Source organism: Podarcis muralis, chromosome 4 (genome assembly GCF_964188315.1).
Source record: "Podarcis muralis chromosome 4, rPodMur119.hap1.1, whole genome shotgun sequence".
Taxonomy (NCBI): Eukaryota; Metazoa; Chordata; class Lepidosauria; order Squamata; family Lacertidae; genus Podarcis; species Podarcis muralis.
Genome location: NC_135658.1, coordinates 65,730,532 through 65,749,775, shown reverse-complemented (window position 1 = coordinate 65,749,775; position 19,244 = coordinate 65,730,532). Strand labels below are relative to the sequence as shown.

The 19,244-nt window shown below is 40.0% G+C and overlaps 1 protein-coding gene across 8 annotated transcripts in view; it reads right to left on the bottom strand.

Annotated features, from left to right (window-relative positions):
- ADGRG2 (adhesion G protein-coupled receptor G2) overlaps nt 1-19,244 on the bottom strand; it is a 43,472-nt gene that overhangs the window by 7,117 nt on the left and 17,111 nt on the right. For 3 of the 8 annotated variants that reach the window (XM_028727566.2, XM_028727568.2, XM_028727567.2), the window contains exons 4-21: nt 15,011-15,064; nt 13,357-13,404; nt 13,222-13,254; nt 12,856-12,909; nt 12,561-12,602; nt 11,610-11,680; nt 10,259-10,326; nt 9,267-9,306; nt 9,129-9,163; nt 8,498-8,592; nt 7,022-7,094; nt 5,779-6,242; nt 4,218-4,398; nt 3,321-3,477; nt 1,205-1,348; nt 986-1,108; nt 595-637; nt 50-153 (exon numbers count right to left, since the gene is read on the bottom strand). In XM_028727566.2, the coding sequence (XP_028583399.2) occupies nt 50-153; nt 595-637; nt 986-1,108; nt 1,205-1,348; nt 3,321-3,477; nt 4,218-4,398; nt 5,779-6,242; nt 7,022-7,094; nt 8,498-8,592; nt 9,129-9,163; nt 9,267-9,306; nt 10,259-10,326; nt 11,610-11,680; nt 12,561-12,602; nt 12,856-12,909; nt 13,222-13,254; nt 13,357-13,404; nt 15,011-15,064 (1,829 nt within the window). The remainder of the gene's footprint in view (nt 1-49; nt 154-594; nt 638-985; nt 1,109-1,204; nt 1,349-3,320; nt 3,478-4,217; nt 4,399-5,778; nt 6,243-7,021; nt 7,095-8,497; nt 8,593-9,128; nt 9,164-9,266; nt 9,307-10,258; nt 10,327-11,609; nt 11,681-12,560; nt 12,603-12,855; nt 12,910-13,221; nt 13,255-13,356; nt 13,405-15,010; nt 15,065-19,244) is intronic. The other 5 variants (XM_028727569.2, XM_028727571.2, XM_077927475.1 and 2 more) reach the window with 5 other exon arrangements.

Sequence of the window (19,244 nt, the reverse complement as noted above, 5' to 3'; positions counted from 1 at the left end):
GGCATAAGGAACCGCTTTGCAGCTTTTGGTCATATACTACAGGCATTACCAGTAAAACTCCAAAGCTTGTGAGATGGTTGCAGCTACAGACGGTTGCATTTGTTCTTCTCTCTTTAACTACACAGCCATCATAGGACCAGCCTCCTTTGCCACCTGCCAGGAATTAAAAGGTTCCATTGTTAATATATAACTGGTAGAGTTTTAAACTACTGCAAAGTTAATGCAAGTTAAACCATTAGTTGCTATTGTTGGATTGTTTTGTTTTGTAGTAGTCTTCCATATACAGTGGTACCTCGGGTTACATACGCTTCAGGTTACAGACTCTGCTAACCCAGAAATAGTACCTCGGGTTAAGAACTTTGCTTCAGGATGAGAACAGAAATCGTGCTCTGGCGGCACGGCGGCAGCAGGAGGCCCCATTAGCTAAAGTGGTGCTTCAGGTTAAGAATAGTTTCAGGTTAAGAACGGACCTCCGGAACGAATTAAGTACTTAACCCGAGGTACCACTGTACTGGACAGATGTAAGAGTTTTTGTTGTTGTATATAAACTGATTGAATTAATAAAATTTAAAAGACAGAACCACACAGGCATACCATTTTTACTGAAGTCCCAGAAGGCACATCTGACAAAATTCCCCTGTTTGGAGAGAGGGGGAGAAAATATTATTTATCTCCAAGACACCTTGAAATTAAACCATGTACAATGAATAATACAATAAAAAGAAAATCAGCTTTCTGTTTACAAATATTTCTCATTTATAGATAAATGTACACACACACACACACACACACACACACACACACACACACCAGGAATTTTTCCTTTCTTGCTCCTTTACCACCATCAAATCATATCTCAGCTGTTCCATGTGGCTATTTTTTCTTATCTGCCTAATGTAAATTAGACCCTTTTTATGACAAGACCATTTCATTTCTGTGTTCTGTAGCAATGGAAGCTTGTTAACTGGTCAAATTGCATTTGTACCTGAGTAGGGCTGGCATTTTGTAGTGTGACAGTAACATTTGTCTTCAAGTCGCTAATTGTGAGGTTAGCAACGCTTGATGATATAACATGACTGATCAGGGACAAATTGTCCAGTGAGGGATCCTGGGGAGAGAGAAAAAACACTCTCATATTAATTGTATTAAAATGTATTTATAGCCACAATACACTAAAACTAAAGTCTGAAGATGTTTGGCATACCTGGAAAAGAGTTGTCTTCTCAAAAAAGTTGAAGGTAATTCTAGAAGCCTGATGCTGAGCTTCTGGAGACAAATTTGTCATGACTGATGATGGAAGTGTAATGGATCCAGCACTTTTTGTAGGCACTTCAGATCCAAGCGCAACCTTAAAAAGAGAGAGAGAGAAAATTATTATGCATACAAAATAGAGAGGCAATTGGACCCTGTGCTTTGTGTTAGATTTAGCCTAGTCTGGAGCTGTGCTTTGTGAAAAGGATTACTGGCATTGACTATATCAAATTGATCTATCTACCCCAATCTGACTCCACTAATTATGAACTTCAACCAACAAAGAGAAGCATCAGCTGTGGGGCAGGGGAAGCATTTCCCTCTTCAAGCCCATTCAGTCTAATTGGTGAACAGATGGATTTGTGTGTGCCCTGAATGCTGCAAGTCCTCTTCTTTCAGCTCCTAATGACTCACATATAAGTAACATAAAATTACATTATTAAGAATGGCTAGCTGAAATTGTGCAGAAAGTGCAGAACAGCGGCTTTGCATTCAAAAGGTTTCAGCATCTCCTGGTAAGGCTGGGAGATGCTCCTTGCCTGAATCCCTGGGAAGCTGCTGCCAGCCACTGTAGACAATATAAATTTGTCTCACTCGATGTAAGGCAGCTTCCTATATATTTGTTTTTCCTAGTTTAAAACAATTACGAAGGATTTTTAGGTTTCATTATTATTTCATCTTATTTCTAGTGTTCACAGAGGGCATAAGCATCAAATTATTCTATGATGTCCTCTAGAATGCTTGTGACAAGGCAAACACATGGCAGAAAGAAACACCAGAGCCAATTGCAAGAGAAAAGAAGGGATTCTGTCAGCCTTCATCAGATCAGGAACTCTTTGTAATCATGGTGTTATGTACTGAGCTTGGATCCTAGAACAATAGGCAAGTAGGATCCTAGAATGCAACAACTGATTGGCTTGCAGGAAAAGACCAATCAGGCTCCAGGAGGAAGTTAATCAGCCTATTAGGCTGGTAGGATCGTAGAATGCAACAGCTGATTGCCTTGCAGGAAAAGACCAATCAGGCTCCAGGAGGGAAGCTGAATTAGCCAATCAGAAGGAACTCATTGTGTAAATAATGTATATAAAAGCCTGAGGTTTGGGGAGAAATTCAATCACTGTTTTACAAGCTGCAATAAAGAGCATAAAATCACTACAGGACTCCGAATATATGTCACATTGTTTAAAATCATATTTTAAAAATAAGCTCCTGCAGTCCTCCATGTCACACTCCATTCTATTTTAAAGGGTCTGCCAACTCTTAGAAGCAGCTTTCGTATGGGGCAGGAGGACTTAAGGGTGGCGGCAGCCGGGGGGGGTGTTGTTCAGTAAAAATTAGCTGCTCCAGCTTGTGCAAGCAGAAGCACTCTATACTAAAACAAAGCTACTATTGGATAAAACCAGTGCTCCCCCCCCCCCCTAAAAAATGTTTAGGGGTACTCTCATTTTCCTACTCATATTGAAATACTGCCCCTCAATGAGGCCAAACTTAGATTCACAAAATGTTTAGGGGTATGCGTCCCCCTGCGTCCCCTCAGGAACAAAGCACTGGATACAGCCCATTGAACCCTGAAATCTACTGGCCAGTACAGTCTGTTTTTTTATTTAAATTATGAAGACTACACTGCAATCCTTTACATGCCTTCTTAGAAGTAAGTGATAAATAAAATAAAATAATAATAATAATAATAATAATAATAATTTATTTATTATTTATATCCCACCCATCTGGCGTTCAATGCCCCGGCTGCAATCTTGTATTAAGTTCCTGCATGTAAGTTCCATCAAACATTAGCCCCAACTGCATTATACATTTAAAGGAGTATTGTGCCACTTTAAACAGCCATGGCTGTTTTTAACATGTCCTTGTTAAAAGATCCTTATTCTCTTCACAGAGCTTCAGTTTTCAGAATTCCCTGGGAAGAGAGATTGATTGATAACCACTCTGGAACTGTAGGTTTGTCAGGGCAACTCTAACAACCCTTAACAAAACTCCCAAACTCAAGCTATATTTCCAGGTTCTCTTTCCCTTTCAGGTTTACCGAAGCAAAAAGGAGAGGGGTAGCTTACCTGAAGGTGTGGGGAATCTTCAACAGCGAAAGAAACTCCATTAAACGAGGTGCTGTTGACTTTCTGCACAGCCAGAGCCAGAGAAGGGAAGCTTAAATTAATGGATTCTGCCGGGAAGCTCAATTTTAAGCCAATTCCATCCACTATTTTTATTATTCTATTAAAGTAAAAACAGGAGATGACATGATGATGTTCCTTATGTAATAGGTTTGAAAAAAATTATAAGCATTTAATGAAAAGTAACTTCACTTGAATAACCTGAAAATACAGAAATGCTTTGAAAAGGTATCACTAAATTATGGACAAGTTCAATTTTTGAGTGAAAATGAAGTATTTATTTATTTATCCATCTCATCTCAGAAGGCCCAGGTAAGTATCAACCTCTTGAATCCTATAATCAGATAACTCAGCTTCTGGGGTATTTTATGCATCTAAAGAGGCCTTCTGCTCATCCATGGCCACATAGTGGCCACATGTGTTTGTGCATGGAAGGGCTGTTACTCAGTGGTAGACCATTGGCTTTGTATGCAGAAGGTCCGAGGTTCAATCTCTAGCAACTCAAAGTGGGGCGGGGTGTATCTCTAGTCTCACATCCTGAAGAGCCAGTGTCAATCAGTGTAGACACTTTTGAGCAAGATGGACAAATTATCTCACTTGGTATGTGACCCTTCTCTCCCCATCAGCAGCAGCGAGATGTAAAAGCAGGGAAAGGATGGGTAGCCTGGGCAAACTCTAAGGGGAAGGGGGTGATTTCTATGGGTGTGGAGGGTAAGAGAAGCAACAGGGGCAGTAGACCCTTGTATGTGAGATACACACACACACACACAGCTGATTATATTAGAATCACACACAACAGACAAGCCCTATCAAAATAAGAAAAAAGTACAGGACACTTACCTTTTAGACAATGGAGATATATGTTTTGCGGAAATGTTTAGAAGAAAATCAACAGTGTTTAGCATTGCTTTTGCAAGCACAGGTGATATTGTTTGTGCAGTCAAATTGTACTCCAGTTCAGAAACTATGTTCTCGAAATCGGTACTGTTGGCAATGCTGGTCTTGTTGTGGAACACTGGTTCTGCAAGAGATGGAAAAACCACAAAGTATGTAATCCAAAGCTGAAAACAAGAAAATGAAGCATTAAATTCACATCACACTAAACCAAAGTTTTGAGTACTCATTCATACCGTTTTCTTCCTGTGCAGCTAAGAGGGAGAATATGGAAGATTTACCTTCTACTTCTCATTAACCACAGTTCATTGCAGTGCCCAACCGCAGAATCGTGATTAGTTGTAGCTATGGTTTGTTTCAAGAAGCCAGCTTAAGAAACAACTGCTTTGTTTTGAGATGAACCATAGCGTATTAACCACAGTTTGTCAAACCGTTTGACATATCAGACTATGGTAAATAGTAAACAGAAGTTTCGGGGGGGGGATGTACAAGTCCAAGGCTCACCATGGCTCATTCCTGCTCATGCATGTCATGCTAAACCATGGTTTATAAAGATATCTTAACACTGCTATTGAAATGGAACTGGTGTTTTTTCCCCCCTTCAAGAATTGCTTCAATACAGAAATCAGCTGTCATGAAATATATATTTAATGTAAAATATCTTCATATTCAATTCCAGTGACTTAAAAGATCTTATGACATAGACTGAACAGAACTTTCTAAAATTCTTATCCTATCTTTGGGAGATGTCAGTGAGTATGATGTATCAGGGGAAAGCCCCAGGCCATCATTACCCTTTGGCTAAATTTGTCAAAGCACTATGGTGAGTGCGCTTCGCTCTCCTCCTACCATGCAGGTTCAGCATGCAACATGTGTCAGTTGCATGAATTAGAACGGCTGAACAAGTGCACCCAGTTCTTTAAAGCTTACATTTGCAAACATTTTCCAGGTTTCAGCATTATTTATGACAACCCTTTGAATTCCTTCCCTTGACTTACACTAGGATGCAACTGGCACATGCAACATTGGAATAGTTGCGGCCAGGGATGCAAGTCACTAAAACAAGTGGCCGCACCACAACAAGAGAGAGGAAAGGGAAAATCCTGTCCTTACCTGGTGGTACAAGGCAAGGTGAAGGGGGGCAGGTGTTGCTGCAGCCAGTAGCATACACATACATGATTACTTGACGGACAGCTGCCCCTGCAGATGTCAGCAACCTATGCCCACACTGGAGAAACTGTCCACACAGCAGTTGTGCATTGGCACAGTGTTGGCTCACATCCACCTCTGCTCCAGGTGCTTCAATGTACTGACTGGATTTCTATCGCCACACTAGCAAACCACCTACTAGTCACTACTACATGGTGTGCTATTGAGAATTCAGCTTGCCAAATGGAGCAAGCTCCATAAATATGCATTTCTACTCTCACACCACACCACAAAGTGCATGTGTAACCCATGTCTAGTAACAACAGAACTTCACTATGCATTTAAAAATAAGGCTTACCTTTGCTGACTGTTCTCGGACTTCCCTCTGTTTCAGTAGTGGAAAGAATATCCAAAGTAGTGGTCATGGCAGTTGAGGTGGCTGGGGAAACTGCTACTGTAGGTTTGGAAGGAGTCTGAGGTACTGCATCCATTGTGGAATGCACTGTTGTAAAGACTGGATTAGTTGTTTCAAAAGGAGGAAGAACTGCACTGGTAGGAGTTGTAGAAGGAAGCACAACGCTGTTTTGTTCAGTGAGAGGAAGAACCGTATTTGTAGCAAGGTCATTTGTTGTAAGCTCAGTCAAAGGTGGAGGTGAAACAATGGTTGGCTTAGTCAAAGGTGGAGGTGAAGCAGTGGTTGATTCAGAGGCAGGATACCCAGGCAGAGTCACAACATCAGAAGGCATAGTGGAAGGAGTAACAGGTAAAACGGATGTGTCAGGAGATCTAGAGCTTGTGCAAGGAAGTGCTCCATAAATACCACTACAGGAAGAACACAGATAAAATTATACACAGGTACAGTGGTGCCCCGCAAGACGAATGCCTCGCAAGATGAAAAACTCGCTAGACGAAAGGGTTTTCCGTTTTTTGAGTCGTTCCGCAAGACGAATTTCCCTATGGGCTTGCTTTGCAAGACGAAACATCTTACGAGTTCTTGCGAGTTTGTTTCCTTTTTCTTAAAGCCGCTAAGCCGTTAATAGCTGCTAAGCCGCTAAGCCGTTAATAGCCGCTAAGCCGCTAAGCCGTTAATAGCTGCTAAACCGCTAAGCGCCGCTAAGCCGCTAATAGCCGTGCTTCGCAAGATGAAAAAACTGCAAGACGAAGAGACTCACAGAACGGATTAATTTCGTCTTGCGAGGCACCACTGTATTGATATCAGTTTAACAGCAACTTGCATTCGGACAGAGATATGCAAGGTTCCAAAGAAACACAGTAATTACTATATGGATAGATTTAAAAACACATAAGAACCGATTTGGTTTTGCTAATATTCTTAAGGTGTTTCATGAGTCCAGAGGATTTCTTTACCAGCCACAATCATAACTCAGGTATGTTAAGGGATTTCGAATTCTGCTAAATGTGACACCAAGCTTATTCCACAGCCATTTAGGCAGTCCTTCCTAACACGGACACAGTGGTTCATAGGCAAAGTAAACACAAAGGTGAACTACAGAACAATGCTCTTTCACTTCCATAGAGCATGCACATGGTTGCAAATACAGGCAGAACCTGGACTAAGCCTTGTTTTATAGCACATTTACCATTGCAGTGGTTTTAGCTCTTCAACAGTTGAGGGACAAGAGTCAGGCCAAAAAGCTGGACAACAGCACAACTCTAGAATAACAAAAAATTAAGAACAATTAGCATTTTAATTTGCCAGTTATATATTATTATGAAAACAACTAAATCTTCTATAACTTTATTTTTGTCAGAGCAGGTGGGCAGATTTCAGGCTTATTATACCTATTGTGTTTATTAAAAGAACTCCAAGGTACAGGAACCAGAGGCAAAATAGTGACTGGGAGCAGCAACACACATAGAACAAAAGACATAACATGCCTCTGTGTTCAGCTCAAGAACTTGTTTTCAGAAACAGAACTGTGTTTGCACTCATCTGCACAAATCTTTGCTTTCCCCTAAACTTTCAACTGTCTAATTTTTCACTTGCAGGAGAGTCTGTTGGTCATTTTAAACAACTGGGGATCAGAAATCAGTCAACTGCCAATCATCCAATGGTCTACTATCAAATCTACCTTTTGCCCAACCCCAACATAAGAATAATCTGAACATATAAAATGCAATATAATCACTCTGTCATTCCACTTCACAAGGAAGTTCAAAAATTAGCTGTTCTGAGAACTTGCTTGAAGGGTTGAGTGGAAATTGATTAATACATATTAATAAATGAAAAAATAAATTAATTATTTAGTTGTGTGAAGAGGCTTGGGGAAAATGCAAAACACTTCTTGCTGGCTATACCTAAACAATGATCAGTAGATAAGTTGTGTGAGTACAAAAGGAGAGTCAAGACAGTGTTCAATATTGCCTACTGTTTTTTAATGTTTGATGCTTTGTTGTGTTTGTATATATGTTGTAAGCTGCCCAGAGTGGTTGGGGAAACCCAGCAAGATAGGTGGGATGTAAATTTAATAATAATAATAATAATAATAATAATAATAATAATAATAATAATACTGCAAACTGATGTCATGAATGGCTTGCATTGGGTATAATCTACTAGCCACCGGAAATTCTGTTGTGGTATCTACATTATACGCAGACCCAAACAATTTCCCTTACTTAGCTGTGCATCCTAGTAGGAACATGAGCTCCTTTCATTGAATCCATAGGTGACCAGGGAGTACATGCCCCACCCATCCCAAATGCACCACTTCTTGCGTTGAAGACCCTTAAAATCAGATATCATTCCTCACTAAATATTGGCACTGATATAAAACAGAGACAGCTTGCACATTCTCATCCATTTATGATCTCATCCTATTATCATCCATAGATAAAAGGGCTGAGGTGAGAAAGTGGTTAACATACAAACCAGAAGTAGACTTTTTGATTTTTGGGTTGTCAAACATTGTTTCTCCTTAGTCCAGTTTTACTAACAGTTCTCAGATCCTTTTTAAAAACCCCTTCTTGCAAAAGGCTCAAATTTTGGAATTTAGATGAGACCTGTGCCATTGGTTATCTCAGATCTCTAGAACAAGAGAATATTGGTTACTTACCTATTAGGCTAAGTTCTGCTTTTCCTTCCAATTTTGACAATATGCTGCTTATATCCATGTTTTTCTTCACCTTTATTGTGAAACTGCACTCTGATCTGAAACAATGTGGGGGGGGGGGAATCTAGTAAATGCTACTAGATTGAATGCCAGCATATGAATTATTTAAAGCAGTGTTCCTGCTTAATTAGTTAAATCACGTTATTCCAAACTATACAAGTCTGCACCATTATTTGGCTTGTCCTGTTAGACAAATGAGGACCAAACGTCTGTTACTACTTATTGGATCTAATTAAACTAATTTAAAAACAAAGCAAAACCCTATTTGTAGGAACAACAAACATCAATAAGAGTTTAATTTTTCCAATATTTTCAGTATCTATGGGGATTTGGAGGTAGGTTTAAAAAATAATAATTCAAGAATTAATGGCTTTCCACTTAGAAGACTGAGATGGCACACCCTTCCTCAAACATTTCTTCAGAAGTGGCTTTGCTATTTAGAAAAGTTATTCTGGGTATAGCACTTCTGAGTTGGATAGCACTATAAAATGTCTATTAAAGCATTGAAGTGCCAGTCTTTCCACTTTTTAATATATCTGTAGCCAATAAAAGAATCACTAGGAATATGACAAACCTTTGGATTACTTCATGACACTGTATGATGGATGACTATAAAAGAACAAATTTAAAATAAATTACTTGATCATCAAGTTCAAAATTACACAAGCCTCCACAAATAAAGATCTATAGTAATAACTGAATGCTTACTTACCTCACTTATGCTCTGAAGGGTTTGGTTGAAATCTGAAATGCTAAAAGAAAAGTTTTTGCCAGCTTAGTTAGAAATGCTATATTTGATTTTTACTAGTAAATTATCCCTGAGCCAGTTTAGTTTCCAGCAGCTCCCGTCATATCCTATGCCTACAACAGAGGCTTTCAACCTTTCTGAATCTATGGTTCCCTGGACCAGCTACATTCTTTCTATGGCACCCCTGTAGGGCCCAGGAGCCCAGTTATGCCACTGCTTTCCTGAAGAGCTGGCAGCCTCTCACCCTTTTTCAAACAATATCCCTTGTGGAGTGTTCCTTCAGCTTCCTCTCCTTTCCCCTCTCCCTGGGAGTCCTCCAGGCAACTGCTGCTGCCATCCCTGATCTCTGAGATCCCCCCCACCCCACAGAGAGGTGCCTCCCAGAGGCACCATTTGCCTGCGGAACTTATAGCCAGGGCTGCTACAACAAACAGCTGTGCAAGCCTTTGGGAGCCTTTGTTGCTGAACTACAGCTCCCATCAGCACCAGCAAGCATGGCCAATGGTCAGAAATTATGGAAGCTGTAGTTCAGCAACATCTGGAGAGCCAAAGGTTCCTCACATCTTTCCTAAACTCAAATTGTATTTGCATCTAAACCTGGTATCATAGTTTCACTAACTATGGTTAGTTTCAACAAGCCATGGTTTGAAGTTGGCTTGTTTTGAAATGGCTCATAGAGATGTATCATGGGCCCTGTTTCACATGTAACAAACCAAGCTTAAGGGAAACTAAATGTAAGAGCTTCTGGCATCCTACAAGTAATGTGGGAAGAGGAGATCAGTGTGTAAAACATGCAAACCTGGGAGACTAAGTACTCTGATGTTGCATTAAACCATGGTATAGAATGATGGGCAAATGCAGCCACTACTATGTGAGAGTACTCAAAATGAAATATGACCAAACATTCAATATGATGTAAGGGACAAAAACCTAATCAAGAACTATGGAATGCTTACTTTGGTACTTTTAGTACTGGTGAAGTATCTTGCAATTGGTACTGACTGGTGCTGTCCCCAGGATATTGCTAGAGAAGAAAAAGAAAACATTAACAAAGTACAGTGGTACCTCGGGTTAAGAACTTAATTCATTCCGGAGGTCCGTTCTTAACCTGAAACTGTTCTTAATCTGAAGCACCACTTTAGTTAATGGGGCCTCCTGCTGCCATTGCCCCGCCGCCAGAGCATGATTTCTGTTCTCATCCTGAAGCAAAGGTCTTAACCCGAGGTACTATTTCTCGGTTAGCGGAGTCTATAACCTGAAGCGTATGCAACCTGAAGCGTATGTAACCCGAGGTACCACTGTACAGTCTTGTGTACATTGCTAGGATCTCATTAAAGAGTGCAGGACAGATATAATAACAATGTAGGAGGCGTGGCGCTTCACCCAGGAGGTATGTTGCTTTAAGAAACCCTATCCCTACCCAGAAACCCTACTTTAATTATCTTGAAGAGAGCGAAACAAGTTGTCCCTGAATCTTTTACCACAACACACTGGGAGTATCTGACAAAAGCTGCTGGGGGAGGGGTACATTTCCTCAGGTTTTCACCTTCTAAAGCTACTTCCACTGACAAAGCAAGGGACGTAAGTATTCACATCCATGAATATGTGTTGGACCTGGCAAGTTCCAAGATTCTATCTGACTCGATGTCCCCCTGCCAAATAAGTCAATTAATATCAATAATAAAAAGAAGGTTTTTCATTATGTCCATCTCTTAATGATCAACTTTATTGGTAGCAAGCAAGAATTTCCTGCAGCCTAGGTTAATGTTCCTTCCCATTCACTTCCTACGTCATACCTGCCCAGTGCCGGATTTATGTATAAGCTAAACAAGCTATAGCTTAGGACCCCACTCTCTTGGGGCTCCAAAAAAATTTAAAGGGAAAAAAACTGGATGTACATTTCCAAAATATAAGATAAAAAACAAATAAAATAAAACCTACATACAGCAACAGTGTTTTGTGTTGTGTATGGACCTATTAGGTCCATAAATTACTATATAGCATATATTCAATACAAAAACAGCATCAATTTGTTGTTGACAAAGGACAGTTGAACATATAAAGGGCCCCATTACCTTCAGTAGCTTAGGGCCTCATCAAACCTAAATCCGGCCCTATACCTGCCCACTTGATATCAAAAGTTACCCAATCAATCACACAAGCTTTTTCTAGGGGACCCTCCTGGTGGCTCTTTCCTGATACAAGCATATAATTTTCCCAATACCATCACAGGATATAATTATAATATTAAGATTGCAACCAAAATTGGATCACGGAATAGCAATTCATCAAAATGAAGAGACTTACGAGTGTTAAGTTATAGAAAGCATTAGAGCTGTTTCCCCTGGACTGAAATTTCATAGTGCCCGTGTAGAAGACTGAAAAGTAAAAGTCGTCATTATTAATAGCTTGGTTTAGAATAATTTTGACAACAGAAAACATATACCACCTCTGCTTGTACTTTTAAGCTTCCTTGTGCAAAAATCATTTGACCCTCTGTTCTTTTGCACAGATGCAAAATTTGGATGACTATTCCACACAGTCTTTGGCAGTGGCATAGCGTGGGTTATCAGCACCCAGGGCAAGGCAAGTAATTTGCACCCCCTAACCCGTGGATCTAGGTAGGGGCAGAGAGCTGCGAGTGCGAGCGCCCCCCCCATGTTGCGCCCGGTGCTGCCGGCCCCCCCTGCACCCCCCAGGCTACGCCACTGGTCTTTGGCCACACCACAAGCCATCCTATATGAATCTGCCTGCTATATAAGATCTGAATGAGTGGCCCTTCTCCGTGCCCCATCTTGCTGAAGCAGAGTTGGGTAGGACTAGAGATACCTAGTTATGACCACACCCAGAATAGGGAACACCTGGCTCCAGCTCTCACTGTTTTTTGCTGGTTGTTGAAGGTTGTTGCTAATTCTGGCAAGTGTTTGGGAATAATCACATGCTTTTATGATCTTATTTTATCTGTCTTCTTGCCCTGTCTCATTTTACTATTGCTTCAAAAAGAGGCAATATTTTTAATTGCCGTATGCCATACCATTTGCATTAGAATGGTAGGATATAAATTTCTATATGAATAAATTATGAAAATGAGCCTGCATCAGCCTTGGAGGTAACAAAACGCTCCTTTCCATTTCTTCCACACGTGAGAGGACAACACGAAAAGCTTCTGTTTCAACTTCGGAACTAAACACAGTTAAACGCTACAATTTCAGCTGAAAAAAAGCTAATCTAAAATGGAAGTAAGAGAAGGTCACTAACCTGAGTCTTGGCAGATAGATGATAAGTTGCATGCATGATTGTCTAGAATTATAAAAAAGGGAATAAAAAGTTTAATTTGAACATTATAAAATAAGTTTATAATAACTTTCACTCATTATCCTACCTATTTCTAATGCAGCTCCTAGCATGGAATCAAAATGGGAGTGATATATTTCTGTCTTTAGAAACTGAGCAAGGGCCTACATTTAGTGGAATAAATGTGGGGACAGAACACATAGCGAAGACAGAACAATGTGACACTAATATGTAATAGGTTTTAATTTTGATACCTTACCAACCACAGTTGTAGAAGTTGACATAGCTGTGTTTCCAGTGTATATTGTTCTGTCTACATCAAGGGAAATTCGTGTTCTTAATAGACAGGTATATGCAGATCCTTCATCTGCACACACTCCACACATCATTATTATTTTGATTTTAGCAATTTAGTATGAAATAATAATTGTAACGGAATTGTACACCCCCCCCCAAATCCCATTGTTGGCTTTAAAAAAGAGAAAGATGCTCATTTTACATCAAAATATCACTGTGACAGTATTTTAGCTTTTAACAAGAGGCAAGGCCTATTTCTATTCAAACTAAAAGCACTGTAAAAAGTTAGCTACAGTTTACATACATCCTCTGTGCAATCAATTCTTACCTTCAGTATTCAGAGCTTCCTCTGAAGATGCATCTAAGAATATAAAACACAAAATCAATGCAAACTGCAAAATTAAAGAGGAAAAGTTAAAGAAGGCAAACCTACTCTATGTCAAAAATATGAATGAAATCTTGCCTGTGGCACTGTTAGGGTAGGTGACAAAAGTGACAATGGATGAGTCTGCTGCAAATAAAGAATTTTTTGAATTAAAATTGAAAATATAGAGAAGCACAAATAATTTTTAAATAGTTTACCTTTCATTTATAAACCTAGAAATGAATGGATTAAATTATGCTTTGGGTATAACTTTGTCTACTATGTGTATGCTATCAGACGAAAGTTTGTTCCCTATGACCAAGATCGAAATAAATGTGAAAGCAGTTCTGTGAGCAGGAGGGAATTTTAGACTTGCTTTCCTAAAAATGCCTAGCGGTATGTCAAGCTGCTTTTGCAGCTGTGAGGGGAGTTTCAGAGCGGTCTGTAGTAAGACACAGGGGTCTGCTTTTCAAAGATGTCAAAACTTCTGACAAGCGATTGCAGTGTCTTCTATAAGCTTAAACAGTTCTTTGGATCTTCTAGCAGTAGAAGCCTTGTTGGGCTAGCACAACAATTAGTAAAGATTTTATTAACACTCTTTTGGTTTCATCTCACCCCGAAATGCAATGTCACATTTTGATTGCCCTACACCTTTATTTCAAAAATAATAATAATAAATAATGGAAAAGTGTTTTAGCAACAAAAACAGGGAAATAAAATGATACCCACCACTAGGGTTATTATAGTAAATGTGTGCTGAATTGCACATGGCCCTACCCACAACAGTTATGTCATGTCCACAAGTGCGGACAGAGCTTAGTGGGATGTATACACAAAGAAACAAAATACCCATTAGTGTGGAAAGCCAGTTGCAATATACAGTGGTACCTTGGTTTAGGAACTTAATCCATTCCGTAAGTCCGTTTTCAAACCAAAGCATTCTTAAACCAAGCCGTGCTTTTCCATAGCAGCGGGGGACTTAATTTACAAATGGAACACAGTCAACAGGAAGTGGAACATGTTCTGCTTCCAAGGCAAAGTTCACAAACCAAAACATCTACTTCTGGGTTTGCAGCGTTCTTAATCCAAATTGTTCATAAACTAAGCTGTTCTTAAACCAAGGTACCACTGTAAAGGCAACAGTGCTAGGGGTCATGCCCCTAGAGAAGGAGCCTTACTCTTGTGTTGGCTGTCAGTGTTTCTTTATGACTTGCAAAGATGCCCTTGTAATCTACATAAAATATTCATACTGATTATAACACTGAGAAGCTGTGATTATTGTGTGTAGCTTGGAGGTGTTTTTCTTTCCAGAGTTATTGCTTTTAACAGAACAAGACAAAATAACATGCAAGGTAGGTAAACAAATAACATGAATAAAAATGATTTATATTCACCATTATTCATGAAATGCCTTAGAAATTAAATCATCTGAAGGAGAAATTCTTGCTAAACCTAATTATGATATACTAACTTCTTTCAAAACCATGGATCCTTCCTCTTTGTAAATCCTTGAGTAAAAGCAGCACATATTTAGCACCTAAGTATGGCAATAATTTATCTAGTTGTGTAATAAAATGAGGAACGTACATATCCATGTATAGGAGCAGATTTTTTAAAAGGCTGACACCAGATACAGTTTGTAATCTGTTGTAAACCGATGGGACGTCAGTTGCATCTTTCATCTTCATTATGGTGTGTTATATTTTATAATACTTTTCTTGAAGTAAAGTTTAAAAAACAAAAATAGACATACCTGGTGTACTTCCTAGAGCTTTTCCAATTTTTGGTGAGATACGGCCAGCATTGCCTGAGTGGGAGACAGTTTAATACATTCGTTAGGCTAAGTAAAAGTTTTGTTTGCCCTTTAAAACAAAACAGAATACAATTATTGTTCAGCTACTACTATTGACCACAAGATGGCAACATGAAACTATGTAACCATATTGTAACTAATGAATTTCTGTTCAAGTTTGACAGGTACAACAAACACTCCCCCGCCCAAAAAAACACCCCAACCCTCACACAGAGAGAACAGTTCAGGTACATATCATGGAATAATACATAGCAACCCAAAATTAGGGTATGTGTTTAAAGGTAAGGTGATATTGAAGAAACACACAAAATTTGTTAAAGTTTTATACATTAAAAATAAAACATTTCCAAGCAATTATTCTTTCATATGCAGAAATTCATAAAATGGACTGACATATGTATCAGCTGTTCACTCCAAACAAAGGAGTTGATTTCAAAATAAAAATTACCTACCAAAACCTAAAACATTCTGGTCTTGTTTAGACTTTGCAGGATAGTTTAGTGCTAGAGGACCAGCCCCGAATAAGTCTTGGGCTCACATATTTCAGCCAACTCTGATTTGTGAGACTCATCCACCTTCAAACCATGGTTTATAATTATAACTTGTTTGAATAAATCTATTAAAACTTAAATATAGTTCCCAGTTTGGACATAACAATAGACCATAATTAGTTTAAATTAGTAATCAAATGTTTCCATTCTACTTTCAGCCATTACCAGGGGAAGAGAAGGGATAAAAGAATGCATGGGACCAAATCTCACTGTAGCGCTAAAATATGGTTTAGTCTTACCTCTGAACGAGGCCACTGACTACTTTGCATACATGGATGTTACAAAAATAGCACTTTTGCTATCTACTTATTCACTACAGTAAAAAAAAAAAGTCCTGATGAATCAGGCCAAAGACCCACCTAGTCCAGCAACATATTCTCACAGCTGCCAGCCAAACACACACAGTCTTTTTTTTAAAACCCAAAGAAAGGTAGGGATGCAAAACTTCCATTTGTTGTTGTTGTTTAGTCGTTTAGTCGTGTCCGACTCTTCGTGACCCCATGGACCAGAGCACGCCAGGCACCTCTGTCCTCCACTACCTCTCGCAGTTTGGTCAAACTCATGCTGGTAACCTCGAAAACACTATCCAACCATCTCGTCCTCTGTCGCCCCCTTCTCCTTGTGCCCTCCATCTTTCCCAGCATCAGTGTCTTCTCCAGGGAGTCTTCTCTTCTCATGAGGTGGCCAAAGTACTGGAGCCTCAGCTTCACGATATGTCCTTCCAGTGAGCACTCAGGGCTGATTTCCTTAAGAATGGATGCGTTTGATCTTCTTGCAGTCCATGGGACTCTCAAGAGTCTCCTCCAGCGCCATAATTCAAAAGAATCAATTCTTCGGCGATCAGCCTTCTTTATGGTCCAGCTCTCACTTCCATACATACATTCCATTCCATACAAAACCTCTATACTTCTCTCAAACCTGAAGACAGGCACACTTTTATACCTACAGTTCTAAACTCCCCGCCCCCCATTATCAGCTCTTGGTAATGAGATGTTCCTGATAATTAACTGCAAGAGTGAGGAAAAAAGAAAAGTTTGGCGATAACACAAAGCGCAATTCAGGATCTGCGTATAAGTATAATAAAGGCTCCCCCTTGTCAAGTAACCACATGGGTCCATCAATCACAGGGATGGAATTTTTTTTAAATCCTCCACTGCATCCCCTATGGTGATGCCTGCACAATCTCAGCACAGTCATACCTTGGTTCTTGAACAGAATGCGTTCTGGGAGTCCATTTGACTCCCGGAACCATTCAAAAACCAAGACATGGCTTCTAATTGGTTGCAGGAGCGTCCTGCAGCCAATCAGAAGCTGCTGAAGCCGTGCCGGACGTTTGGCTTCCGAAAATCGTTCAAAAACTGGAACACTCACTTCCAATTTTTGATCGTTTGGGAGCCGAAACATATGAGTTCCAAGGCATTTGGCAACCAAAGTACGACCGTATTTCAGTATATTGGTTGTACGCTCATATTTATTTATCATCATCATCTGCAGTCCAAGGGCATTCAGTGTGGCTTAAAGTTTAAAAAAAACAAACAACCTCATTAATCATTTAAAAACAACAGCATCAGCACATTTAAAAAAACTAAAACACCAGTGTTTAAAACTGATCTAAAATTAACCTTAAAAGGCCAGGCAAATAAAAAGGTCTTAACCTGGCTCCAAGAAGACATTAACATTTGTGCTATGCAGGCCTCCCTGGGGGGAGCATTCCACAACTTAATCATTGCAAAAATTGCACTGACTGCCAATTAGCTACAGAGGTAAGTTCAAGGTGCTGGTTTTGGTGTATAATAAAGCCCTATACAGCTTGGGACCAGGAAACTTGAAATATTCATCTCACGCCTTAAATATCCAGCCAGTCAATGTGTTCTATACATGAGGGCTTCCTGCAGATGCCATCTTTTCAGGAAGTCTGTACTGCAGAACATAAGGTGCTGTGAGAGCTGACCATTGGAATTTTCTTCCCTTAAATATTAGACAGATACCACCTCTGTTGTCTTTTCAGCACCTTCTAAGGACCTTCCTCTTCCAGCAAGACTTTCTGTTTTGGAATTGTTTTTAAGATGCTTTCATTGTTTTATCACTTGTTGTTTGCCACCCTAGGCTGCTTTGGGAGGTGGGATATAAATTTACTAAATTAATAACATATATAATAAATAAATAAATAATGCAATACAAATTAATTAAGGGACAAAAACTTTTGTTCAGATCTGTTATACAGTGGTACCTCGGGTTACATACACTTCAGGTTACATACACTTCAGGTTACAGACTCCGCTAACCCAGAAATAGTACCTCGGGTTAAGAACAGAAATTGTGCAGCAGCGGCACGGCAGCAGCAGGAGGCCCCATTAACTAAAGTGGTGCTTCAGGTTAAGAACAGTTTCCGGTTAAGAACGGACCTCCGGAATGAATTAAGTACTTAACCTGAGGTACCACTGTACTAGCAAGGAACATGACATTTTTGACAGAAAGAGCCTAACCTCTCTTTAATATTTTCCCTGCAACATGGCTGTTGCCCTGCAACTGCTCCTTTCAAAAATTAACTGTTGTTTAGGGTGTCATTTCAAACCAAAACTGTAGCTGATTTAACCATGATTAATGAAGACAAGCAAGCTTTATAAACTATGGTTGTTTCCATTAAGCATAGTTAAGATGAACCATGGTTTGTCTGTTCATATGACACGGCAAACTGCAGCTAATCTAAAACATTTCCAAACTGCTTATTACTTCCACACTTGAGGGGAGTGGGGCATGCAAACTTGAGGGTCACACAAGAACATCCTCATGAAGCTAATGCAGTCAGAGTGTGCCACATGTTGTTCAACCTGAGGTTAAAACTGAACAGGAACAGGAACAGAATCAAGGTTTCTCACTTTCTTGTATTAGTTTGGACAGAAATTAGTCAAAACTAACTTGTGGGACGCGGGTGGCGCTGTGGATAAATCCTCAGCGCCTAGGGCTTGCTGATCTCATGGTCGGCAGTTCGAATCCCCGCGGCAGGGTGAGCTCCCGTCTTTCGGTCCCAGCTCCTGCCCACCTAGCAGTTCGAAAGCACCCCTAAAGTGCAAGTAGATAAATAGGTACCGCTTTCTAGTGGGAAGGTAAACGGCGTTTCTGTGCGCTGCGCTGGTGCCGGCTCGCCAGAGCAGCTTCGTCACGCTGGCCACGTGACCCGGAAGTGTCTCCGGACAGCGCTGGCCCCCGGCCTCCAGAGTGAGATGGGCACACAACCCTAGAGTCAGACACGACTGGCCTTCGGGCAGGGGTACCTTTACCTTTACCTTTAACTTGTGTGAAAAATCTGGTTTGAATACTTAAACAAGACATCCATACACCTTTTTGTAGCATAAAGGTATTGACTATGCATGGATGAGGTAAACACTGCACAAGACCCATTTACATGTTCCACAAAGACAAGAGGGTGAGGTGCTTGAAATTACGGTACATTGTGCTCTCCAGCAGACGATATCTAGGCAGTAACTTCAGTATGAAAAATACAAACAAGGAAAAAGAAAAGGTTAAATGATCAGAGCTCTTTCTTATGATAATGTGCAGATAGAAGTAGGTATGTGAATCAGCAGGTACGGTTTCTAGAGCTGCAGCATTCTTCCTGTGAT